At 63.8% G+C, this 26240-nt stretch overlaps 1 protein-coding gene across 7 annotated transcripts in view; it reads left to right on the forward strand.

Moving 5' to 3' along the window:
- Positions 1-26240, forward strand: part of CAMTA1 (calmodulin binding transcription activator 1) — a 544421-nt gene that overhangs the window by 465483 nt on the left and 52698 nt on the right. For 6 of the 7 annotated variants that reach the window (XM_056125179.1, XM_056125175.1, XM_056125178.1 and 3 more), the window contains 5 exons: positions 3669-3822; positions 15452-15592; positions 17069-18909; positions 22338-22464; positions 25000-25134. In XM_056125179.1, coding sequence (XP_055981154.1) covers positions 3669-3822; positions 15452-15592; positions 17069-18909; positions 22338-22464; positions 25000-25134 — 2398 coding nt within the window. The remainder of the gene's footprint in view (positions 1-3668; positions 3823-15451; positions 15593-17068; positions 18910-22337; positions 22465-24999; positions 25135-26240) is intronic. The other variant, XM_056125176.1, reaches the window with a different exon arrangement.

Below are 26240 nucleotides of genomic sequence, written 5' to 3' on the forward strand. Positions count from 1 at the left end.
ATGGGCCTCCCCACCCCTCCCCCTGTCAGGCCCACCTGCCACTCACGTCGCCGTCGCTGACCTCTCGTGGCCCGTCCCCACTGACTGGGTGCAGAGTGACCCAGACGAGCCTCCTGCCATCTGCCCTCACCTCTGCCCTCTTCCCCCCGCCCCCAGCTCGTTCAGACGGCTGGCCCCGAGTGTCCTGGCCGGCAGCTGTCCGGGTGCAGCTAGTCTCTACAGTGACAACTGTCAGACTGGAGAAGGGCTGGGTCAGAAGCTTCTAGAAAGCAGGCAGCTTGTCTGGGCGGGACCTGGGTATCATCTGTGGTTTCTGCCGCACCGCCCTGTCCAGCCGAAGATGACCGAGCTGGCCAGCCTGAGCCCCTGAGCCCCTGGGCAGCAGGTGTGGCTCTGGACACCCATGCCAGGTGGCAGCACCTCACAGTGACCCTCAGCCCGACAGTTAGGGCATGACAGCTGTGCTCAGCGCTCCCTGAGTCCCACCTTCCAGCCAGAAGCCCCCACCTCCCTCCCAGGCGTCCCAGCCTGCTGCAGGCTTCAAGGGGGCCCAGCTGAGCCCCCCAGGGCAGCTGGCCTCTGCGCCCCCTGCAAGAAGGGCACTTGATCCCATCTCAGTTATGGAAGGGCACCGCCCTGCACCCCTAGCTCCTTGGAGCACCAGGAAGGAAGCAGGGTGGGGAACTGATGCCCCCACACCTGGCAGCGTTGTAGTTGCCTTCTGGTCCTGCCCTCACCCCCCCATTCCCTTATTTCTCTTCAGGAACGGGTCAGCCCCCAGCTCTCTAGATGCTCAGCTCCAGACTGGCACCTGCCCCAGTCTCTGCCTGACCACGGAGGGTGTCCCAACAGACACATCCCGGTGTGGAGATGGGGGTGCCCACTGCCCGGCCAGGGCACCCTGTGCCCACCCAGGATCTGGCCAGCTCCCTGGACTCTGAGGCCACACGCGGCCCTGCTTGGGGCTGCCTCCTGGCCCTGAGTCAGGGATTCTGGCAGATCTGGGGGGACCCGGTGGGGGTACCAGGATCCGATGGGAGGGCCTTTTTTTTTTTCTGTGAGTTCATGTTTTCAATTGGCTCAAATTACAAAGGTTCCCACCCACGGAGCCCTGGGACAGGAGAACCTGGGTGCACCAGAGTCCCCTGCTGGCCCCCAGCCCCCTCCCAAGCAGGGCCAGGTAGGTGCCCGGTGAGAGTTGAAGCGGGTGACAGTAAGGCGTGCCCTGCAGGTCCGGTGTCCCCTTCCCACCTCTGACCTCCAGGCACCCTGGCCCTGGGGTGGGGGGGCAGTTTGTCCATGTCCTCCTCTGCTTGGGGTCTCCACTCCCGGGCCCTGGTGGGCGCCAGAAGCCTGGAGACAGGGAACCGGCTGGAACTCGGACTTGCCTGGGTTCTTCCTGCCCCAATCCCCTGCCCCTCCCCGCAGCAGAGGGAGCCCTGCCCCCGACGCGGGTCTGTGCCTGCCAGGAGGCCAAGGGTGCCCAGCTGCCCCCAGTCCCTCCCCAGTAGCCCCTGTTCTCCCCTGCCAAGTGGGCACGGCCGTCTCCGGCACTCGCCCACCGTGTTCCTGTGCCCACGTGCAGCCACTGACAAGCAGACGGAGAACTCGGGGAAGGCACGGTGGGGAGGGGGGGTGCCAAGGTGGCACCGGAGCCTCCGAGTGGCTGGTGGCGGCTCTCCCCGCCCACCGTGGCGGGGGGAGGGGGGCACCGGGAGAGACTGGGGTGCTCCCCGGGGGACCCCACACCTCCCCGCCACCCAGCCCCGCACCTTCATTTTTCATGAGAACTGGCACGAGATTAATGAGGAGCCAGGAAGGAGCGGCCCCGCGCCACCCTGATTTATCGACCACTTAGCGCTGATGAAGCTGCAAGTGCGTGGCCCGCGCCGGCGCCTGCTCCGCCGAGACCCACAGTCCCGTGCTCCGGAACCACTTCCTGCATGATGGCACAGCCCCCTCTCTGCATGGGGGACCCATCCCTGCCCCGCTGACACCCTCACCCCAGCAGCCGTGGGCCAGGGGAGAACCCCGTGTGTCTGGGGGACCTGAAGCCCCGACCAGGGGTGAGCCTTGCACCTCAGAACCGGGGGGGAGGGGGGAGCCTGGCCTCACTCCAGAAGTCAGACTTCCTGGGTGCTGGGGGGGTGGGACCCCACTCAGGGTCTGATCCTCGCTCCCCCTCCCCCCACTCCGGGTCTGCCCCCCCCCAGGTCTACCCCTGACTCAGGGTCTGCCCCGACCCCGGGTCTACCCCCCCAGGGCCTGATCCCCCCACCCCCCCACCTACCCCTTCTGTCTGTCCCCCACTCGGGTCTACCCCCCGCGGGTCCCTCCATGTCCTCCACGTCCCTCACTGCCAACCATCAGTCTCCCTGCCTCCTCCCCAGACACCTCAGGGGACATGGGTCTGCCATGGGCAGGACTGGAGCGCTGCTGTACCCTCTGCCAGGTTGTGGCTACACGAACACCCGTGCACCATCACTGCCGGAGTCCCTGTGCTCAAGGAAATAAAGGACAGGCACGTGGACACTTAGGTTGACTCTGTCTGCCCTCGCAGGGAGGAAGAGATTTCTAGGAAAGCTTCTTGGAGGAGGAGGCAGGGGCTCCCGGACCAGGGAGTGCTCCCTTGGTTGTGGTGCGCCGGAAATGCCAAAGAACCGAGCCGCCGGGACCACTGCCGAGATGGAACTCTCAGCCTCCAGCCTGCAAGGCAGCGGCTCTGCGTGAGCCCCCTGGGCTCGATTTTATTTGTTTGTTTAGATTTTGTTTATTATACTTTGGGTCATTAGGATTGCGTGGGAGTCTTTGGCTATCGATGTACACAGTGACCGTGCCCTGCCGTCCCCAGAATGCCCGCGTGACCCTCCGCCTCCGACCCCATGTCACCCCTCTACCCCCTCTGCTTGGTGACGGCAAGGGTTTGCCATGGTTCGGGGTGTCTGCTGTCTGTCCTTCTGTGTCGGGAGTAGCGAGACCATCAGACTATCAGTGCTGTCCTCCGCCCTCTGACTCTGCCCCGCCCCGCCTGTGTCCAGCCTCTAGCCGTGTCCACGCCAGTCTATTGTTGGACCTTTGGGCTGGTTCCCATCCTGGCTGGTGTTTGATTTCTCCGGGATTCATCGGCCTTCAGGGTTTTGGCGGTTTCACAGACTATGCCCACTGCGGGGACACTGCTGCCCCCAGACCCCCAGTTGCTGGGGACACTGGGGCTGGGACTGGGGGAAGCTGTCCGCCGTGTCAGCAGAGCTGCTCAGGGTCGCCCCAGGTGCCCCCCTGGTCCCACAGAGCCGTCTTCGTACTTAAGCGCCAAAGAGGCGTCAGGTTCTGGGGAAACCTGGGCTGCAAGGCAGAGGGCTGTGATCTTCAGAATTGGGGTCCCCTGGGCAGTGGGCAGTCCACGTCCCAGGGGAGCAAGCAGGGGGCCGGGGACACCTTTGGGTGCATCCGTAAGCCGGGATGAGGAAGCAGCAGGTGTGGAGCCCCTCTGCTCCCGGGTACCGCTGACCTCGCATGTGACCCTTAGTGGCCCATGAATCAGCCGTAGGAAGACCAGTGACTGCCCCCCCCACAGAGGCAGGTGCTCGTGGGGGACCCTTGGCGGCTGGGGAGCCCTGGGCAGGGCCACGGCCTGCGGTAACGCTGCTGTCCTCCTGCTGTCCCCGCAGAACCCCGACATCGTGCTGGTGCATTACCTGAACGTCCCGGCCATCGAGGACTGCGGCAAGCCCTGCGGCCCCATCCTCTGCTCCATCAACACCGACAAGAAGGAGTGGGCGAAATGGACCAAGGAGGAGCTCATCGGGCAGCTGAAGCCCATGTGTAAGTGGCTGCGGGCAGTAGGGGCTGCCCCGTGGGGAGACAGCTTTGGGGGGGCAATGAGCCCGAGAGCCAGATGGTGGGGGCAGGCAGTCCTGGCCGTGAGCGGTGCCTGAGCCAGATGCTGTAACTGCCAGCTGTGCTTCCAGAACCATCCGTCAGGTGCAAAGCGTTCTGGGAGGCAGAGGGCCAGGGGCAGCCCTGCAGTGGCCGAGACCCTCCATGCACTCCTTGGGGTGTCCCTTCCACCAGCCAGTCACAGCTGGAAGTGGGGGTCTGGGTGGGAGGTGCCTCCCTCCCCGGGAGCCCGGCCTGAACCTGATCCCCCAGCTCACACCTGGCCATGGGGGACGGGAGACGGTGTGGGGGGAGCACTGGCCTGCTACTGCCCAGCTGAGAACCAGGCAGGGGCAGGGCCACGTGGAACCCAGAGGACTGAGTGCCCATGCCTGTGGCCTCTCCAATTCTTCCCAGCCTCTGTCCAGGCAGACCCCCATCTCCCCACTCCAGCCAGGCCTCTCCCCCGAGCGCGCCAACACCCCCAGCACCCCCTGGACACATCAGACTGAGCTCAGCTCTGCCTGAATCCCGGGATCCCCACATCTCCTCTGTGTGGCCACGCCCCCACCATGCGGCCACACCCTTCCACAAGACCACGCCCCGTGTGGCCACGCCCCTCCGCGTGGCCACGCCTCCCTCACTGCCACAGCCCCTTCCCCCACATTACTGAGCAGAAGTCCTTAACCTCAGGTCCCGCTGAAGCGCCTCTTGCCGACCCGGTGAGAGTCAGGCCCGGCTCTGTGTACCCGGACCCTCATTTCAGTCCTCGGTAGCAGGAGAGAGACCCCGCATCTCCTCACAGGACTGCTGGGACTCACGGGGGCTAAGGCGACCCCCAGGCAGAGAGCGCCCCAGCCCAGGGGGTCTCGCACACCTGTGCAGCTCTTCTCCGAGCCCCCTCTTTCACCCATCCGCTCTATGTCCCCACAGCACCCAGCCCTGACCCCTGGGTGGCACCCAGGATGTTTCTGTCCTCCCTTACAAGGGCCGTGAGGGATTAAGCCCCGGGTGCAGGAGGCTGTGAGGCTTAGGTGGGCCTGTCAGCTACAGCGAGAGTCATGTAAGCACCCAGCACCCCACAAACCCACCCCAGGCTCACGGAACTGCTGGACTCTGGCCAGAACCCGGAGCCAGCAGGCAGGGGTCACATGCAGGATCCCAACTCCGTGTGCTGAGGCGGGAGCAGGGATGTGCGGCCCCAGACACAGCCGCCGCTGGGACTGGAGCTGACACGTTCCCACGTAAACCCACTGAGACGTCACGCTCTGGTTTCCGGATGTTTCCGGGTCCTTCGGCCCTCTAGCAGAGCTGCCGGGATTCATCTAAATGGGGGGGACCCACAGCCATCGCCTCACCTGGTGCGGGAGCGGGTGCTTGTGCCCCCAGCTCCCACCGAGGCCAACTTCAGAGCCAGGGCACAGGGGTGGCCCCCTGGTGCCCTCCAGGCCCCTTGAACCTGCATCCTCCTTGCGTTTCCAGCAGGGACGGAGACGAGAAGGCACCCAGTGCTCTGGCAGGAACCGGCAAGAGGCGGCCAGAGATGCCCCCTGGCCTGCTAGTCCCCTCTGCGGCCACAGTGGGCCCGTTAGAAGATAGAGACCAAGGGCGTCCTCTCTTCCGCACATGGAGCGGTCAGGGTTCAGGGTCAGAGGTCAGCATGCAGGCTCCCTGCGGCTCCCTGCTCTGCCTCTCCCAAGCAGGCCCTCTCTCTGTGGCCCCAGGTGGCTGCACTAGCGCCTGCCATTGCAGCTGCATTCCAAGGGGAAGGGAGAAAGTGGAGGGCCATTTCTTCCCTCCGAGGAACCGAGGAACAGGCACAGAAGCTGCGCACAGCACTCTCCTGAGGCGTTGGGCACAGGGTGACTGCAAGGGAGTCTGGGAGGCGTAGTCCGGTGCCAAACACCACTCTGCTGACACATGTCAGGGACAGAGTTGTGCAGTGTGTCACCCGGCTGAGGCTGGTGGAGGGAGGGAGGGAGGTGCAGGGTTCTCGGCCTCAGACCCCAAACGAGGTCACACAAAAATCATGAACTTGGGGCACAGCGTACCCCAGCCTGCACATTCCGGGCTGTTCCAGCGCACAGCACCCCAGAGAAGGCAGGATCTGGGCAGGGGGCAGCCCCCCAGGCATGTACACACATGTACAACACACATAACACATGCTGGGGAGAGGGACCCACTGACCAGCCTTGCCTGGGGGCTCCTCCTGCCTGCCCCCTCCCCCGGGCTCTGTGTGATGCAGCAGGGACCCCTCTGAGCACCCTCAGGGGCTGGCGACCCTGTCTCAGCCTCAGCCCAGTGACCTCCAGGCATCCCACCACCCTGTCTGGACCCTACAGAGTGCAAAGCAGGGGGCTCGAGTGAGGAGCCATGTCACCCTAAGATGCACCCATGGGTGCTGCCCCGCCCTCAGGCTCCCCGAGGCTGCCTCTGAGGGGGGTCTGAGTGAGCTCAGGGTGGGCAGTACTGATCTTGGGGACCCTGGGGGGCACTCGCTTCACCTGACCTCACTGGGCCACCCCCTCATCCTCCGGGAAAGAATGACCCAGGGCCCAGGCCGTGGCTTGTGACTGCCCCAGGCCACATCAGCACCTACCTGAGACCCTGCAGGAGCCATCCAGGCCCGGTGTGGCCCCAGCGGGGTTGAGGGCAGAGCTGGGGGCCGCCCTTGCAGAGTACGTGGGCTTGGTCAGGATGGTGGGGGCTGCCCAGGGCAGGGAGGGTGGATGCCCCAGTGGAGGCAGGGTGTGGAGTCCTGCAGATGAGGGGGGCACCCACATGTGTGAGGCGAAGGACAGGCTGAGGGTCCGTGGCCCCACAGAACCGCAGCCCCTTCCCTCCCAGGGGTGAAGGGAGTCCTGTGCACCCGCCAGCAGGGTCCGCACCCCCAGGACCCCTGTCCCCTCCTCGGCAGCCCATGGCGTCGTCTCTGAGTCTGTTGTTTTCTCCTAATTTCCCAGACAAAGCCGGCACGCAGCGAGAGGGGAGAGGGAGGCGTTTGTTTGTGTTTGGTTTGTTGCTGAGACTGTGATCCTGGTGATCAGAGACGGCGAGAAATAAGCCACAGGCGGCGCGCGCTCAGCCCGGTTCCTGGTGCCCTCGCGCCACCTGGTGGCCAGTGGCGTTAGCGCGGGCTGCGCCGCGGGTCCGCAGGTCCGGGATCACGTGGGCCTGTTTGTCTGGGGCTCCGAGCCGGTTTCAGGGGGCTGCTGGGGTCCGCGGGAGGTGGGGGGTGGCTCCCTCCGCCCTGCCAGTGTCACCGGATGGCGCCCAGACGGGGCCAGCAGCTGTGCCTGTGACAAGGGGGGCTCTGGCAGAGCAAGTCCCAGAGCTGTTTCACTGGGCATGCACAGACGCACACATGCGCGGACACACACGCATGCACACACGTACACACAGGTGCACACACACGCACACGCACACACATACACACAGACGCATACGTGCACATTCACACGCACATTCACACACACGTACATCCAAGAGCGCACATTCATATGCATTCATATACACACACATATGCACACGCACACACACACACACACACACACACACACACAGCTGCGGGGAGGGAAAGAAGCCCTGGGGAGGGAAGGTGTCAATAGAAAGTGCTGGAAAATTGCCTTTTGCTTTGAAGTGTTTTCCAGGGTCTGTCCCTGTGGGGTGACCCCTGGAAAGGAGGTGACTGGGTCCTTCTGGCTCTGGGCCGACGACGGCAGCCCAGATCACCCCGACTCCCACCCCACCCCCCTCCAGCTCCCAGGGCCAGAGTCTGGGCAGGCGGCTCCACGCTGTCCCCATGCTGAGGGCAGCTAGTTCCAGGGGGCGCCCGACCCCCCATTCAGATTCTGCTTGTGTTGTTGTTCCGAGGGCTGCCATGGTCAGAACACACCCACACACGTACCTAATCACGGATACAAGCACACGTATACCTGGTTACATGTCTGTGCACTCCTACATACACACATACCTAATCACACGTGTGCACATGCACATTCATACCTAATTACATACACGCACACAGACCTAATCTCATGTACATGCACTCACGCATGCATACATGCTCATACCTAATCCCATACATGTTCATACACACTTAGTGTGTATGCATTCAGACATCCCTGGTCACATGTACACGCACACGTGGTACATATAGCACTCATGCCTTATTACATACATGCACACATGCATGCCCATATCAAAACAACAAACAACAAACGTCCTCCCCTTGTTCATCGATTTGCTCGAGCGGGCCCAGTAACGTCTCCATTTTGAGACTTGTTGTTACTGTGTCTGGCATATCGAATACGTCACGGGGAGCTTGCCAGGCTTTGCTGCGCGGGAGAGATCCTCCTGGGCTCTCTGGTGATAGCACAAGGGTAGGGCGTTTGCCTTGCGCGCAGTCAGCCCGGCCGAGCTGGGTTCGATTCCTCCGCCCCTCTCGGAGAGCCCGGCAAGCTACCGAGAGGATCTCGCCCGCCCGCCAGAGCCTGGCAAGCTCCCCGTGACGTATTCGATATGCCAGACACAGTAACAACAAAGTCTCCAATGGAGACGTTACTGGGCCCGCTCGAGTAAATCGATGAACGACAGGAGAACAGTGACTGTGACAGATGCCCATATCTAGCACATATGAATCCAAATATACCTGGTCACGTGTACACTCACGCATGTACACACAACACTCATGCCTGATCACATACATGCACACATACCTACACATACTCAATTGCACAGATGCTCATGCAACCTGATCACATATGCATTGTACGTATTCACAAATCTGCACACAAACTCTCATAATGTGCACACAGTCACGTAGTACACATGCATACATACATCCGTACGTACACTAGACATATTTACAAATAACCTATACATATACACGCATGCTCTCACGTGCATACGTGTAAACACACATAAACACATGCACGTTCACACTCATGCTCAGATGTACCTACATGTGCACCCCCATGCCCCCACCTGCATTCACACACTCGGACACACTCATCCACACACATCCCCATCCACTGACACACAGTACTCACACACGCGTGGGTCCTCATACACACACTCATACTCACATACACATTCCCACGTCCCCGTCAGCCCCACGCGTATGACTCGCATATGTGCGCGCACTGACACACGTGTGCACACTCACATATGCGCCCACATCCCTGGGACACACACTCACATGCACACTCCCACATTCCTGCCACACACACGTGTACACTCACTCACGCACACTGACACACACGCGCGTGCACCCACATTCACACTCCCATAATCGTGTGAGTACTGTGTCATTGTATGTAGGTGTGTGTGTCTGAGTGTGTCTGAGTGTGTGGATGCAGGCGGGGGCTGAGCAGTCCCCACGTGGGCTGAGTGGACAGCTGCCCGGCCCCTGTGCCCAGCTCCCGCCTTTTCCCAGAGTGCCCATCCCCAGTAGAAGAGTCAGCACACCCATATTCTAGAACATTCTAAACCAGGCGGCGGTGGCCACATAGGCGGGGGTAGGCGGGCCTCGGGGGTCCTGGCGAGGACAAGCATCAGTTGATCCCTGGATCCAGAGCCGGGTCCACGTTCCCGTCAGCCAGGCACCCGTGGAAATGAAACCGAGGCGGCTGCTGCCTGCGACGTGGTTGCCATGGAGATGGCTGCCGTGTGTGCCCTCTGGAATCCAGGGGCTCCCTCAGCTGCCAGGCGGCACGTGGCCACTTCCCGGCCAGGGGCCCCTCCGTCTCCAGAGCACCCTGACAGGCACCCCAATTTGAATGGCTGCCCCTCATGGGCTTCTGAGGGTGGACGGCATGGGAGGGGCCGCGACCCCAGTGGCAGCTCTGTGTCACCTGGTCATGCCCGGTCACCTGCTCGTCCCCGCACCCATGCTCAGTTCCTCGTCCTCCTTCTAGAAACTTCTGCCCCGGGCGTCACCTCAGGGAGAGAGGGACTGTCCTTGGGAGCTCAGACCCCAGAGTGCCCCCTGCAGGCCACCCTGAGGGTCTGTCCCTGAGGCCGTCATTTCACGAGGGAAGGAGCTAGGCCACCGGCAGCGCATGTGTAAGCCGGGGAAGCTCTGTCCTTGGGGGGGTGGGGTGGGGGGACACATGCCCACCTGCTGCCCACAGGTCCTGCAGGTCCCGTCTGTCCTTCCTGCTGCCCGCTGTGCTAGAGGGTCATCCCTGAGCTGGGGACGGGCCCAGCGGGCGAGCAAGGGGCCTGACTCCATCCTTGGTACCTCAAGGTGCAGATGAGGCCCGGCTGAATCTAGAGTGACCGTTGCTCTTGTCCATCAGGGCTCTGCATGCCCCCAGGGGGAGCACCTGCCTGGGGCTTAGAGTCCCACCCCATCCCAGAGCCAGATATTACCCCCCCACCCCGCCATCTTCTATAGAAAGTTCTAGATGCCAGAGAGATAGCGCAGGGACCCAGAGGTAGTGCAGCGGGGAGGGCACTGACCTTGCATGTGGCTCACCCGGGTTCGATCTTCGGCATCCCATCTGGGTCCCCAAGCACCGCCAGGAGTGACCCTGGAGCACCAAGTCAGGAGTCATTTTGAGCACTGCTGGTTGTGTTCAAAAAAAAAAACCCATGCACCCTCCCAGTCGCTCTGCACCCGCTTCCCCGGGCAGCCCCTGCTTTCTGGGGAGCGCCTGGGGGTGGGGCCGACCAGCTGCCGACTGCCCCCTGCAAAGCTGAGCCTTCTTGCTCCTCCCCTGCCTCCCTTCCCCACCCTCCTTCTAGGGCCAGGGGCTCCCCGGTGAGGTCAGCGGCCCCCAACCTGTCCGGCACCTGCAGGGCCCCGCGCCCCCCCCACCCCCACCTGCCACCAGAGCAGCAGTCCCAGCCCTGGGGCTGGGGTCCTTTGCTCACGGGAACGGTTTGACTTTGACCTCCACCTCGAGGCCCTGCAGGGCTCGGGCCGAGCCCCCAGACTGCGCACCCCGTCTGCAGCTGAGACCCCACGAGCAATCGCACGGGCCTGGGTGGCGCTGTGTAGTGGTTCTGGTCCAGGTGGAAATGGGTCCCTGGAGGCCTGCTCCGGCCCAAGAGAGGCGTTGTGGGTGACAGGCAGAGTCATGCTGGGGACAGGGGGTGCACTGAGACCCCCTGTCAGTCACTTCACCCCCTGGCGGGAGCACCCCAGGGCTGCCAGCCCCTCAGCTCCTGCAGACGCCTCGTCTGGTCTCGGGCTCCAGAGCTAGTATAGCCAGGAAGGCTTCCAGAAGGAGGTGGCAGTGCGCTGGGTTGGAAGGAAAGGTGAGATTTAAAAGGGGGAGGGTCCTGATTCCTATGTACCCCCACACACCCACACAAGACACACACAGACACATATACAGACACCACGAACACACACACAGACACAGATATACACACGTGCACACAGACACATAAACACATACACAGACACACACACGAACATACATCAAACACACACAGACACACACATGAACACACACAGACACACGAACACACACAAATACACAGACACACACAGACACATACACATAAACACAGACATACACATGTACACACATACACAAACACTCACAGACACACAAACATAGACACACACGGACACACACATAAGCACACAGACACATGTACACATATACACAGACACACACAGACAAACATGGACACACACACAGACACACACAAACACAAAAACAGATAAATACGCATGTACACACGAACGCATACACAGACATACACACAGAGACAGACATGCGCACACGCAAACACACACATACACGTGGAGAGCACAGGGAAGGTGGATGAGGGTCTCCCAGGGGCATGATGTGGTGGTCGTTAGGTGAGAGTTCACAGGGTACCTTAATGGGGTGCTCGCCCCATGGTGCTCGGTGCTTGCCGGGTGCCCACAGGGCTGAGGGGGGGCCTCGCTCCAGGGGTTTCCCAGAAGGACACGGGTCCTATCAGACCGGGGCCCCGGGGCTCCCTCCATCCTCACCACCTCCCTGAACCCCGGCTCTGAAAACGCGCGAGCTTTGGGCCCCCACGACCCCGGGAGGGGCAAGGCTGCCCCTGAGGCCTCCACACACCCTCCAGCCTCCCCTCTGCTGAGGTCTGTGTGCAGCGCATGCGTGTGTGTGTGTGTGTGTGTGTGTGCGCGCGCGCGTGCGTGCATGCCCTGGGCAGCGTGGGGGGTCACACTCTCCTGCAGACAGTGCTCCTAGGGGATTCGTGCCCCCCCCACCAGCCCAGCCTAGGCCTTGGTTTGGGGCCATTACTCATGTCACACAAGGGCCACTGCCCTGCCACGGGGTCACTGGCGTCGACTCTTCCCTGCGCCGGCCCACTCAGGGGTGGACAACAGCTTCCCGCAGCATCCCCCACCTCGCTGCGGCCTACGCTCGGAGGCCAGCCCTCCTGCAGATACCGGCCGCAGCCCACCCCACCCTGGTCAGCCGGGAACCACTGTCCAGGCCCCACCCAGGTCCCCTCCGGGCAACCGGGTAACCCCAAGAGCCCAGGAGGCCTTGCTGGCCGAGGTGACTGCGGCCGGGGCGGGAGGTGGCCCGAGCCCCCACCGAGGTCCAGGGAGCAGAGTGGACCCAGTACTGTCCATCATCCCCCCTGGTCCCCGACCCGGTCTCCTCGCATGCTTCTAGCAGGCACCCTCACCCCTGTTCGGGGCTGGGGTGGGGCGGGCCTGGCTGGGGCGGGCCTGACTCTGGATGCAGGTTTTTATTCCCTGGGCCGGGCTGGGGTGCGGGTTTTTATTCCCAGGCCGGGTGCGGGTTTTTATTATCGGTTTTTATTATCCGCCTTCGCCCGTGGGCGCCTCCCCCAGAAATCTCCTTTCCCGCTGATTCACGGCGTGCGGAAGTGGAGCGTGGCGCATTAAGCGCGTCCCGATAGTGTTTGATATTCAGCGCTGACAGCAGCTGCCTTGGGGAGGGGGCTGGCGCAGCCCCCGGGTGCCAGACGGTCGGGGGGCACCAGGCGTGCCGGGGTTCTCTGCCCGTCTGTCCCCGTCACTGGGCTGTTGTGTCATGGCCTTCACGACAGGAGGAGAGGGCAGGGGGTGTCGCCTCCCTGAGCCCCCGGGTGGCACGTGGACAGGGTGGGCACTTGGCTCGGGAAGGTCCTGCTTGGCCCGTTCGTCCTTCAGTGGCTGGAAGCCAGCACAGCCGTGGGGGTCTCCCCGTTGCCAGTCAGGGACTCCGGGGGCACCGGCTCTGGGTCTGCAGTGAGGTCCCACGTGGACACACTGTGTCTGCAGGACGGTGACTCTCAAGCACTGCAGGGCCGAGGCCAGGGTGGGCAACAGGGAGAGTGCAACCGGGGGGGAGGGTCATCCCCCAGCTGTCCTGGGACTTGTTGGTTGCTTGATGGTGCTCCGGGCTGACTCTTGGCTCTGTGCTCAGGGCTCACTCCTGGCAAGTACAGGGGGACGTGTGGGGTGCTGGGGGTCCCACCCAGCTATGTGCAGGCGGTTCCCTCCCCCCAGACTGACCTTCTGGCTCTTTCCTTTGGCATCACTGCGTGGGCGCCCCTGGCAGAGGCAAATCACTGGGGTTCACCTAGCCTGGCCAAGTCTCCTAGCCTGGCCACAGACGGGTCACGGCACTGTCATCACCGTGGTGCCATCGCCACCGTTGGCGGGTGTCATAAGCGTTCCTGGGGGTGTGTCCAACCGTGTGACCTAGTGAGCAGGGAGTTTAATATGAGAACAGCGTGAAAACACTTCGGGATATACAGTGTCACCACACGCGGTTCAGTGACACACAAGTACAGACCTGGACACAGCGCAGCGTAACCACAATGACCTACACACAGAGTCAGCCTCAGTTTAGCTACAGCCACACACAGACAGCCACACAACAGTGTAGTTACAACAACCTACACACAGCCACACATTAGTGTAGTTACAGCAACCCCCACACAGCCGCACATTAGTGTAGCTACAACAACCCACACAGTGTCAGTGTCCTTGTAGCTACAACAATCCACACACAGCCACACATCAGTGTAATTACAACAACCCCCACACAGCCACACATCAGGGTAGCTACAACAACCCAAACACAGCTGCACATCCATGTAGCTACAAAAACCCCCACACAGCCGCACATCAGTGTACTACAACAACCCACACAGTGTCAGTGTCCTTGTAGCTACAACAATCCACACACAGCCACACATCAGTGTTGTTACAACAACCCAAACACAGCCGCACATTGGTGTAGCTACAGCCACTCACACAGTGTCAGCATTCATGTAGCTACAGCCACCCCCACACAGCCGCATATCAGTGTAGTTACACCCCCCACAGTCACACATCATTGTAGTTACAACCCCCACACAGCCACACGTCAATGTAGTTACAACAGCCCAAACACAGCCGCACCTTGGTGTAGCTACAGCCACCCATACACAGCTGCAAATCAGTGTAGTTACAGCAACCCTCACACAGCCGCACATCAGTGTGGTCACAACAACCCAAACACAGCCGCACATCTGTGTAGCTACAACAACCCCCACACAACCATACATCAGTGTAGCTACAACAACCCACACAGTGAGGTGTCCTTGTAACTACAACATTCCACACACAGCCGCACATCAGTGTAGTTACAACAACCCACACAGCTGCGGCGTCAGTGTGATTTCTGCCCCAGCACATGCAGCATGTCACGAGCGTGTGCCGGGATAGCCATGCCATACTCACGGAGCAGGTCCTGCTGTGTGACCCTGTGGTAGATAGATGATACGTCATGTGTGCACATGTATGGCACATGCGTGTATATGGTACAAGTGCAGCATGACAGTCCAGCAGAGATACGGTCTTGTACGTATGACTGTCGTGTGTAGTGTGCGCACAGTGTGACCATATGAGACACGGCCTGTGCATGTGTAAGTCATAGAGTCAAAGCGCCACTCCCTAGGGGTGTGGCCTGAACCCCAGGCTCCCACAAGTCCAGGGGAACCTGAGGCTCATCGGGAGGGTCCTGGGGACAAGCGTGACGACACCCGACATGCACACGCCCCTGTGATGTGGTGCGAGGGAACACGCGCATGTGTGAGGGAGCGTGTCTGGCACAGAGGTGACACCTGCAGTGTGGGGGAAAGAGCGAGGGGCACGCACGGAAGCAACACACATACACACACGGATGAGCACATGGAAGCCGCTGTGTGCTATGACTCGTGTGTACGCACAGGGGCTGGAAGGTGCCCTGACTCATGTATGTAGACATGGGGGCTGGTGTGTGACATGCGGCAGGTACAGGGGGTCCATGCACCCTGCCTTTCTCTGCAGCACATGTGGGCATGGTACACCCCATGGGCCCACACCCCTGACGCCCCCTTCCCGAAGTCCCCAGGGCCCCTGATGCCCTCTCCTGTCCCCAGGGCCCCTGACACCCCCTCCCCACAGTCCTGGGGTCCCTGACGCCCCCTCCTGTCCCCAGGGCCCCTGACGGCCCCTCCTGTCCCCGGGGCCCCTGATGCCCTCTCCCTGAAGTTCCCAGGGCCCCTGACGCCCCCTCCCCAAAGCCCCGGGCAGTCCCGGCCCCGCACCCCTGACACCCCCCTCTCCCCGCAGTCCACGGCATCAAGTGGACCTGCACGAATGGCGGCAGCAGCTCGGGCTTCTCGGTGGAGCAGCTGGTGCAGCAGATCCTGGACAGCCACCAGAGCAAGCCGCAGCCACGCACGCACAACTGCCTCTGCACCGGCAGCCTGGGTGAGCGCGGGGGCTGGGGATGGCGGCTGCGGGGGCCCGGGGCTGGGGGCTCTGGAGCCTAGGAGACAGGCGGCTGCGGGCCAGGGGTCGGGGCCCGGGAGGCTGCAGGCTGGGCCTGGCTCCCCACGTGGCTCGCCGTGTCACGGGGGTCCATAGGGAAGGCCCTGGCCCTGAAAGGCATTTCCAGGGAGATGCTCCCTCAGGCCGCACCAGGGGGTGGGGGTCACGGGCTGGGCCGGAAGTCAGGGCCTCCGTCCAGTGACCCCGAGAAGGGGCCCGGCTCCTGGCCAGCCCAGAGCAGGGGCATCCCTGGTCCCCTTGGAGACTGGCCGTGCCCCCCATATCCCGCTGAGCACTTCCTCTGTCGGCTCTGCGTGGCGCCCGGATGCTCAGAGCCTGGGGGCCGCGGCCTGGGAGCAGGGACGGACATGTGGGTGGGGCGGGGGCAGGGGCAGGGGGCAGGAGCCTGGGGGGCCCAGGCCCCCAGGGGAGGAGAGGGGGCAGAGACCCCAGGTGGGGGCGAGGGCTCCAGGTTTGGGGAGAGGGACCCAGAGGCAGGTGGTGGGGGGCTGGGCAGCTGTGCCAAGAGACCTTCAGCTGCAGCCTGTCCACCTGGCCCGGCCCCCTGGCCCTCCACGGCGCTGCACAGCCTAGCTCCTGGCTCTGACCGGCTCAGCTCAGCCCAGCGGCCGAGAGGGTGGGTGTTGGGGCCTCACACTTTTTGCCTCTGACACCAAGGCCAGAGCCATTCCCGAGCCCTGTACCTGCATCCCCGGGAGCCTTTCTGAGATGGGGTCCATCTCTGAGAGGGGGGTGGTCGGGGGGTCTCTCTCCGCCCTCTCCTGTAGAGGGCAGCTGACACCCCAGAGGGGCTTGAAAGGGTCATTGAGTGCCTCGGGGTCAGGGTGAGGGTGGCGACCAGTGAGGGGCCCCCTGCTGGGGACACCCCACCACCATCCCATCCTGACTGTGCACGTGTGTGCCTGTTTGTGTGTATGTGTAATGCATCTGTTTATATGTGTGCGTGTGTGCATACGTGTGTGAACCTGTTTGTGTGTGCATGTGTGTACGTATGTATTCATGTATGTGTCTGTCTGTGTGTATATGTAAACATGTGTGTGCATACACCTGTGTATATGTATGCACGCGTGTGCATGTGTGTATATGTATGCACGTGTGTTGTCATATGTACACTTGTATACACATGTGCACGTGTATGTGTGCCTGGTGTGTGCGTGTGCACATGTGCGTGTGTGTGTGCATGTATGTGCATGCCCGATGTGTGTGTGTCCGTGTGCATGTGTGTACTTGTATGTGCATGCCTGATGTGTGCGCGTGTGTGCATGCATGTGTGTGCCTGATGCATGTTGTTCATGTGTGCACATATATACATGTGTGTATGCGTGTGTGTGTGTGCATGCATGTGTGTGCGTGCCCAATGCGTGTGCGTGCGTGCGTGCGTGTGGTTCTCCACAGGAGCAGGCAGCAGCGTGCACCACAAATGCAACAGTGCCAAACACCGGATCATCTCGCCGAAGGTGGAGCCGCGGGCGGGGGGCTACGGGGGCCACGCGGAGGTGCAGCACAATGACGTGTCGGAGGGCCGGCACGAGCCGGGCCACGGCAAGGGCCGCGAGAAGAGGAACGGCAAAGTGGCCAAGCCCGCGCTGCTGCACCAGAACAGCGCCGAGGTGTCGTCCACCAACCAGGTGGAGGTGCCCGACACCACGCAGAGCTCCCCGGTGTCCATCAGCAGCGGCCTCAACAGCGACCCGGACATGGTGGACAGCCCCGTGGTCACCGGCGTGTCCAGCATGGCCGTGGCCTCCGTGATGGGCAGCCTGTCGCAGAGCGCCACCGTGTTCATGTCGGAGGTCACCAGCGAGGCCGTCTATACCATGTCCCCCACCGCCGGCCCCAACCACCACCTCCTGTCGGCCGAGGCCTCGCAGGGCCTCGTCCTGGCCGTGAGCTCCGACGGCCACAAGTTCGCCTTCCCCACCTCGGGCAGCTCGGAGAGCCTGTCCATGCTGTCCACCAATGTGTCCGAGGAGCTGGTCCTCTCCACCACCCTGGACGGGGGCCGGAAGATCCCGGAGACCACCATGAACTTCGACCCCGACTGTTTCCTCAACAACCCCAAGCAGGGCCAGACGTATGGGGGCGGGGGCCTGAAGGCCGAGCTGGGGGCCACGAGCGTCCGGCACTCGCCACCCGTGGACAGGGGCTTCGGCTTCTCCACCGTCCTCGCCAAGGAGATCAAGACGGAGGACACATCGTTCGAGCAGCAGCTGGCGCGAGATGGCTACACCCCCTCGACCGCCGCGGCCGCCTCCAGCTCCCTCACGCTGACGGCCGGCTCGGGCCTGCTGCCGTCGGGGGGCGGCCTGAGCCCCAGCACCACGCTGGAGCAGATGGACTTCAGCGCCATCGACTCCAACAAGGACTATGCGTCCGGCTTCAGCCAGCCGGGCCACAGCCCGCACGTCCACCAGACGCCCTCCCCCAGCTTCTTCCTGCAGGACGCCAGCAAGCCCCTCCCCCTCGAGCAGGGCGCCCACGGCGGCCTGGCCGACTCGGGGGGCACCTTCGTGATGCCCACGGTGAAGACGGAGGCCCCGTCGCAGACCAGCTCGTGCAGCGGCCACGCCGAGTCGCGGCTGGAGTCCGGCTCCTCCCTCCACCTCATGCAGTTTCAGGCCAACTTCCAGGCCCTGCCGCCGGCGGAAGGGGAGGTCACCATGGAGACCTCGCAGGCGGCCGAGGGGGGCGAGGGGCTGCTCAAGGCGGGGGGGCTGCAGGCCTGCGGCTCCGAGCACTACCTGCAGCCCGAGACTCCGGGCGTGATCCGCAGCGCGGGGGGCGTGCCCGTGCTCCCCGGGGGCGTGGTGCAGGGGCTCTACCCCGTGGCCCAGCCGGGCCTGGGCCACACGTCCAACATGGAGCTCAGCCTGGACCACTTCGACATCTCCTTCAGCAACCAGTTCTCCGACCTGATCAACGACTTCATCTCCGTGGAGGGCGGCGGCGGCACCCTGTACGGGCACCAGCTGGTGGCAGGGGACAGCACGGCGCTCTCGCAGTCGGAGGACGGGGCGCGCGCCCCCTTCACGCAGGCCGAGATGTGCATCCCCTGCTGCAGCCCCCCGCAGGGCGGCCTGCCTCTGGGCGGGGCGGACACCGGCCCGGGCACCATGGCCTACATGCATGTGGCCGAGGTGGTGTCGGCCGCCTCCACGCAGGGCGCCCTGAGCATGCTGCAGGCCGGACGCGTGTTCATGGTCACCGACTACTCCCCCGAGTGGTCGTACCCCGAGGTAAGCCACCTTCCCCACACCCGGTCCGGCTCCGGCCACCGCTGCCCAGCTGGCCTGGAGCCAGGAGTGACCAGCGGCCTCTGAGCGCGCCCCCTGCTGGCGGCCCGGGGAACAGCAGGTCCCGTCCCTCGTGAGTGGGCACTGTCCCCTCCATCCCCCTGCCGTATTCCCTGAGTCGGTGGGGACCAGCTCGCACAGAGTACAACGCCCCCAGCTTGGACTTGGTGACAGTGGGCTGGGAAGGAGCCCAGAGCAGCTGACACCGGACCCTCAGCTCGCGCACGCGCGCACACACACACACACACACACACACACACACACACACACCCCTCAGCCAGACCTCCCCTGTCTGTGCTGGTCAGAGGGAGGAGGCAGGGTCTGAAGGTGGGTCCCCCCTCCTCAAGGGGCATCCCAATTGGCCCAACTGCCTCCGTTTCCCTGGGCAGAGTGCTGACCTGACTGCCTTGCTGCGGTAGCCGGGCTCTCCAAGGTGTGGGCAAGAGGGTCAGCCAGGTGGATGATGCCTGGTGCGCCCCCTGGTGGCCTGGGGAATAGCACATTCCCGGGCACCTGGGCACTTCCTTGGGGGGGGGGGGGGGGGGCAGCCCCAGCCCCACCCTCCCGTTCACCCGCCTTGTTCCCTAAGGCAGGGTTAGGGGCAGCTGCCAGGGACATGCAGGGGTGCCTCCCAAGAGAACCACCATCTCACAGGACTGTCCAGGCCATGCAGAAACCCCAGAGACCCCTCCTGATCCGGGTCAGCGGCTGCTGGACAGGGACCACGGCTTGGGCTGTGTCTCTGAGCCAGTGTCAGCATCTCTGACCTCTCGGTCCCCCAAAGAGATGGGCCAGGATCCCGGAGCCCCCACAGGCCAGTCCTGGTGATGTATCTCAGTTTCCCCACATAGAAACGAGGGGTCAAGGTACAGATTGGGCCATACGGGGCCAGCTTGAGGCAAGCGTCCCCTCCCGTCCATCCCCGGTGAGCCCAGGGGCCTTGGGGGCTCGCCTCAGGTGGCCTCAGGAGGGCCCTGTGATATACCTGCACCCCTTCCTCTCTGGGGGCTGAGAGAGCAGCGCCCAACCTGCCCGACGGCCACCCAAGTGGCCACATGCCGGGGCCTGGCCGAGCCGTCTGCCTGGCCCTGCCCCTGCTGTGACAGGAGGTGCTGGTTAAGGGCCCAGCTCTGCCCCTCCCACACAGGGACGCTGTTGGGCGCTGCCCTGACCGGGCTCCCAGGAGGGTGAGGAGAGGGACCAGGAGGAGGGGCCGGTCCGGGGACACTCCAAAGCCTGGTTCTTGTGACTCAGAATCTGGTACAGGGGGTGGCAGGGGTTGCCCCAAGACCAGGGGCCCGCGTCCCAGCGGCTGGGTGGGGGCCGCCTCCATCCCTAAACAGGCTCCTGGCGGAGGATATGTGGGTGCGGCCGTCAGCCACACGGGGGCACCATGGGAACGGGAGAGAGGAGGAGTGGCCCGCCGGCTTCCAGACGCTTCCAGCCCCGGGAGACAAAAGCAGCTGGGCTTGGTAGGGTTGGCACTGCAGAGGGCCGCCCGCACTGGCACCCGCGGCCCCCAGGTCTCAGCACCCACCCAGCACAGGGCAGACGGTGCCCCCAGCCCTTCCCTTTGTGGGGGAGGTCCAGCCAACAGCTCTTGGCGCACCCAGCCCGGAAACCCTGGGTGCCAGACACCCACTTGGCAGAGGTGGGGGCGGCTTCCCCTCAGCGTTCCTTCCCAGGCCCTGTGAGGGGGTTCTCAGGCTGCCTCATCAGGTCTGTCTGTAGCAGGTCACACTCAGACACAGCACACACACACATACACACACACACACATGCGTGTGTGCGTGAGACACGTGTCTGCACGTCCATTCATGCATGCACACATATACACACACCATACGGACACACAGACATACATAGACACACATGTTGCAGATGCACTCACATATACATATATGCATTCTCGTAGACACACACACTCACACGGAGACACACATGTATACAGGTTGCCCGCACGCGTACGGGCAACCATACAGGCACTCTACACAGACATACATGCTCACAGAGACACACATGTACGTTGGTACCTACGTGGACGCACACAGACACTTGTCTGTACTCACATACACACTCCCGCAGACACACACATGCACGTATCCATACAGACACAGGCACACATACGCACACACTCGGGCACGCCTGCACACACAGGACACAGACATACAGACACACTCAGGACCCCAGGTCTGGGCTGGTGGGTGGCGGGCAGAGACCCGAGGTGGCACGGTGCCTGGCGCCCGCAGAGGCGCTGCCTCCCAACCTCACCCAGGCGCCTGCGTCACAGCCCACTCAGGCCCTGCAGCCGTTGCCATGGGAACCGTGCCCAGGCTGCGCAGTTCTGCGGCGTTTCCATGGAGACGCTCCGAGGTGTTCTGCGGTCTCTGCAGCGCCTGGTTCCCCAAAGCTGCCCCCTCCCCCACCCCCCGCCGGGCCTAGGGTGGGGACCTTGGCCAGCCTGGCTTGTCCTCACTAGCACCCCGGCAGGCTGCCCCCCACACTGTCCCCTCAGGACCATGGGCACCAGCAGGGGAGGCTGCCAACCTTTCCCGGCCCCCGGGCGCAATGACTCGGGCACGCGAGAGCTGTCCTCACAGGCCACCTCAGGCTGACCCCCGCAGGCCGGGGACAGCGGCCAGCCTGGGCACTCCAGAAACAGCCCCTCCTGCCACCGTGCCCAGGCAGGGATGGGATGGGGCTGGGGGCTGCTCAGTGTGGGCCCCAGCGTGGGCGGGCATGCCAAGCCCAGCCCCTCATCATTCTCCGGCTCTCCACCCCAGCGCTGGGAGAGAGGGGAGCACTGCACCCACCAGAGAGAGGGGACACGGGGATGGGACCCCACCAGAGAGAGGGAACACGGGGACAGGACCCCACCAGAGAGAGAGGGAACACGGGGATGGGACCCCCTGCTGACCCCAGAGTCCCTTCGCTTTCCCGTTTTTGCTCCCTGTGTCTGGAGTGGGAGGGGGCCTGGGTTTGGGGGTCTCTGCCCTGGAGCTGAGCAAGAGCTTCTGACACCCCCCACTCGAGGCCTGGGGGCAGGGCGCTGCAGCCTCTCTTGGCGATAAGCCCCCCGAGCCACATGTGGGGGGCATTAAGGAAGTGGCCCTAGCTGGTGGACTCCCCACCCCAGCCCTGTCCCACCTTGATCCTCGCCCCACTCAGCCTTTCTGGAATCTTCTTCCTTGGCTCCCTGGCCCTGCTACCCCCACACGAGCAGCTGGGACTTCCCCCTGGGGGACACTCCGGTGCCCCTCTGGCCCGTCTCGCCCCACACTTCCCCCCGGGGGGGGCTACTGAGGTTCTGGGGGGTTGGGTGGGCACACCGTCCCGGGGTGGGGCTGACTCGCGGCTCCATCTCGTTGCAGGGCGGAGTGAAGGTCCTGATCACGGGCCCCTGGCAGGAGGCGGGCAGCAACTACAGCTGCCTGTTCGACCACGCCTCGGTGCCCGCCTCCCTCATCCAGCCCGGGGTGCTGCGCTGCTACTGCCCAGGTGAGCGGCCGTGGTGCGGGGGGGAAAGGGGGACTCGGGCGCTATGGAGGGGACAGGACACGGTGGGTCCTGGGGGAGCCGGGCCTGACACCAGGACTGGCCGTGGCTGCCCGGGGGTCTGCAGGTGAGGCGGTAAGGCAGGGTGAGAGGTCAGCTTTCAGACAAACAAGGTCACTGCCACCGCTGTCACCCCCGGCCACATGCCCAGGCTGACCGGGGGCCCCCAGCGCCGTGCCCACAGCTCAGGCTCTGCCACCTTTCTGGGGCAGGGACGGGCCCAGAGTCGCCTGTCGTTCAGCTGTCCCCCGGTCACCGACAGCCTGGCCTGGAAATGGGCCATTAATGTACCTGGACGCCGCCTCACCTGAGCCCCGTTCTCCGACCCTCCAAGGGCAGCTGGTCTGGTGGGGGCCTGCGTCTCCCCAGGGTTCAGGGAGCTGCAGCTCGAAGACAGGCCCTCCCAGACTGAGACCACATGAGCCTGTCTGGGAGGGGCAGGAGGGGACAGGCCAGGGAGTGGGCTGGGGGCCACCGGGAGCAGCGTGTCCTGTGCGTCCAACCCGAAGCCCAGAGCATCCGCCCAAGCAAACCCGAGAGGGAGACTCGCCCAAGCCCCAAATGGTCCCCAACTCTCCCGTCCCAAGCCCTGAGCCCCGAGTGGACCCCAGCTCTCCCGTGTCCCCACCCCGAGCCATGAGTGGACCCCAGCTCTTTCACACCCCCGCCCTGAGCCCCAAAAGCGGACCCCAGCTCTCCCAGGCTGAGTCCCCGCCCCAAGCCCCCAAGCCCGGAGCGGACCCCAGCTCTCCCAGGCTGAGCCTACCCAGCATGCCGCGGCAGAGGGGCCCCGTGGTTGACAGAGCACACCCCATGGGGCGCTGCGTGCCGGGTGTGGGCAGGGCCGCAGCAAAGAGGGGCCAGGAGCCCCATGAAAGACTTGGCTGGTGGCGCTGCCCGCCGGATTCCCGAGAGGCCGCCCAAACGCAAAGAGGAAATTTGAAATGAAAACCAGCGAAAGGGTATCAGGTGGCCGCGGCATGCCAGCGCTGGCCTCAGGGCCAGGCGGAGAGGTGCTGAGGACAGGCCTGCAGCCAGAGGCAGCGCCACAACCAGGACGCTGGCTTGTGGGAATGTCACCAGGGGCCTGGGGCTTGGGAGCATTTCCCCCCCATCCCCCAGACAGGGTGGCCGGAAATGCACAGGGCCACAGATGCCAAACACAGTAACAAGTGTCACAATGGAGATGTTACCGGATCCGCTCGAGCAAATCGATGAACAACGGGAGGACAGTGACAGACAGTGACAGCACAAAGTATAAAGACCCCTGAGGAAGGACAAAGACTTTGTGGCAGGAAGTGCAAAGGCCTCATGGCAGGAAGGTGGCAGGCGATGCAAAGGCCCCACAAAAAAAGGAAGAGCTAGAACCCCATGCAGGAAATGCAGCAACCTCACACCAGAAATGCAAAGGCCCTGTGGCAGGGAGCGCAGAGACCCCATCCAGGAAGTATAAGGGAGATGTCCAGGTGAGGCAGGCTGGGAGAGGGGGTCCCTGGGAGCGCCAGGAACTGGCAAGGGTGTAAGCTGGCCCCCAGGAGGCCAGGCCAGAGGCACTGCCCACAGCTCTTCCTGTTGAGAACCCGAGTATGGTCGGAACCTCGGGGGGTGTCGGGCTTTCCCCAGAGGTGCCCCCCCAGGCCTGTTGACTCTGCTTGGGGCCACCAGCAGAGGGTCCCTGGGCGAAGAAAGCAGGTCATGGGACCTCGTTCTCATGGGGAGGCAGGGGCTGGCATGGGACCTCCATCCGTACAGGGAAGCCGCCCTGGGACCGGCCCACTTGGCCTGCAGGTCTGGAAGCTTCTGAAGACCAGCAGTGCAAGAGTAACTCGATCCCCCAGTTATCTGGCCCAGAAGGGCCTGGGCCCCCCATGTCCAGCGTTCCAGAGGAGCCGGGCCCGAGACACAAACCTCCGCCATCCGCCACACCCCCCCCCAGACCAGGGCTGGTGGGGCACGGCAGCCCACCCTGGCCCGCTGATTCTGCAGGCCACAGCCCCCCCAGCAGAAGATCGCAGCAGAAGCCCCCGAGCAGAGTGGGACCCAGCGGGGCGGGAGAAGGCTCTGTCCCCCTGCCTGGCCCCAAGGCTCTCCGGGCACTCTCCTGGCTGCGTGTGGCACCGCAGAGACCCGGCTGGAGCGCGTGCCCACGCCGGGGAGCCTGGACTTCTAAAAATACACGGGATGCCACTAAGGCAGCCAGGAGAGGCCCGGAGGAAACCGTGACACAGACACAGGGGCCTGGGAGAGGCGACACGGAGCAGGGCAGAAGGGGCGGGGGGTGGGGGAAGGGGGACACACAGGGGCCAGCAGGAGCACAGAGGAAGGTGCCGGCGGGAGTCTCAGGTTCAGAGAAGGTTCTGGAAGCAGCAGCGCTGGGGTGTGGAGCCTGGAAGCACGGGGGACCTGGAGCAGGGTGGTGGGACGGGCCTGAGCCATCCCTGTGCTGCCCTGGCCTGACCACGCTCCTCTTACTTGCAGCCCACGACACGGGCCTCGTGACCCTACAAGTTGCCTTCAACAACCAGATCATCTCCAATTCAGTGGTGTTCGAGTACAAGGCGCGGGCACTGCCCACGCTCCCGTCGTCCCAGCATGACTGGCTGTCCCTGGACGGTAAGGGCCGCCCGGGCGCCTGGTGGACAGGGTATGAGGCAGGAGGGCGCAGAGGTCCCCTGGGGCCTGCTGGGACCAGGGGGGAGGGGGAGGCGGGGCCTTGGGGGGAGGGCCAGATCCAGGAGGGTCTCTTGGAGACTGTGTCTGAGTACATGTGATGGCGGTGGAACCTCAGCCTCCCTAGTGGAGACCCCGTGCCGCCATCCCAGCCTCTCCCCAGGTCCTCAAACCGTCAAGTCATTGACGTGTCCAGCGGGGGCTGCCCCTGGCTGGGTGTCCAGTCCCCGGCGGCACCTTCACCTCCCGCTTGCCCTGGGCAGTGCCACCTGGACCCCCCGTGGCTGGAGATGCTGGGCCAGAGTCGTGGCTGTGGACAGGGGAGTCTTCCCAGGGTTCCCTCCAGAGCACCAGGCTCTGGTTCTGGGCCCCACCCCCCCGCCCCAAGACCTCACCACTGCAGGAGTGGGGGGGGGGGTCCTCGGCCCCACCCCGTGGCCCTCTGCGGCCGCCTCACCCAGAGGCTGATGAAGGTTGAGGAATAATCATAATCGGGGGCAGCTGGTGTGTTCTCAGAGCACCGCGGGCACCTGGACCCTGGCAGGGCCGGGCAGGGCGAGCTGAGCGTTCTGGAGCCGAGAAGGGCTGGTGCCCAGGAGTCTGGTTTCAGCTGGGCAGCAGAGGCCCTGGCTTTCCTCGACTGACCAGGTGGCCTCCCAGGGAGGACAGAGAATGTGGGGCTCTGTGACAGGGCCATAGGGTGTGTGTGTGTGTGAGTGTGTGTGTGGCTATGCAGCTTTGCAACATAACAAACACCCCCAGTCCTTTTGTGTGATGCCAGGACCTGGGGGAGGGCCAGCCCGCGCCGGAACCCCCCCTCCCCAGCAGCCGCTGCGGGAGTGGGGGGCGGGGAGCAGGTCCCCCGGCGGGCCAGCGCCGGGCCGAGTGGGCCGTGCGCAGCCCAGCCGGGGGGCGGGGGCGCGTCTGGGCGCTGGCGAGGAGCCTTGTGCTGGGAGGGGCACTCAGCCGGGCCTCTCCCCGCGGTCCCCCTGCGGGCTGCAGCCGCGGCGGGCGGGGCGGGCAGGGGCGGGGGTGGGGGGGGACTGCGG

This window comes from Sorex fumeus, unplaced genomic scaffold (assembly GCF_029834395.1).
Source record: "Sorex fumeus unplaced genomic scaffold, SorFum_2.1 ptg000054l, whole genome shotgun sequence".
NCBI classification, from domain to species: Eukaryota; Metazoa; Chordata; class Mammalia; order Eulipotyphla; family Soricidae; genus Sorex; species Sorex fumeus.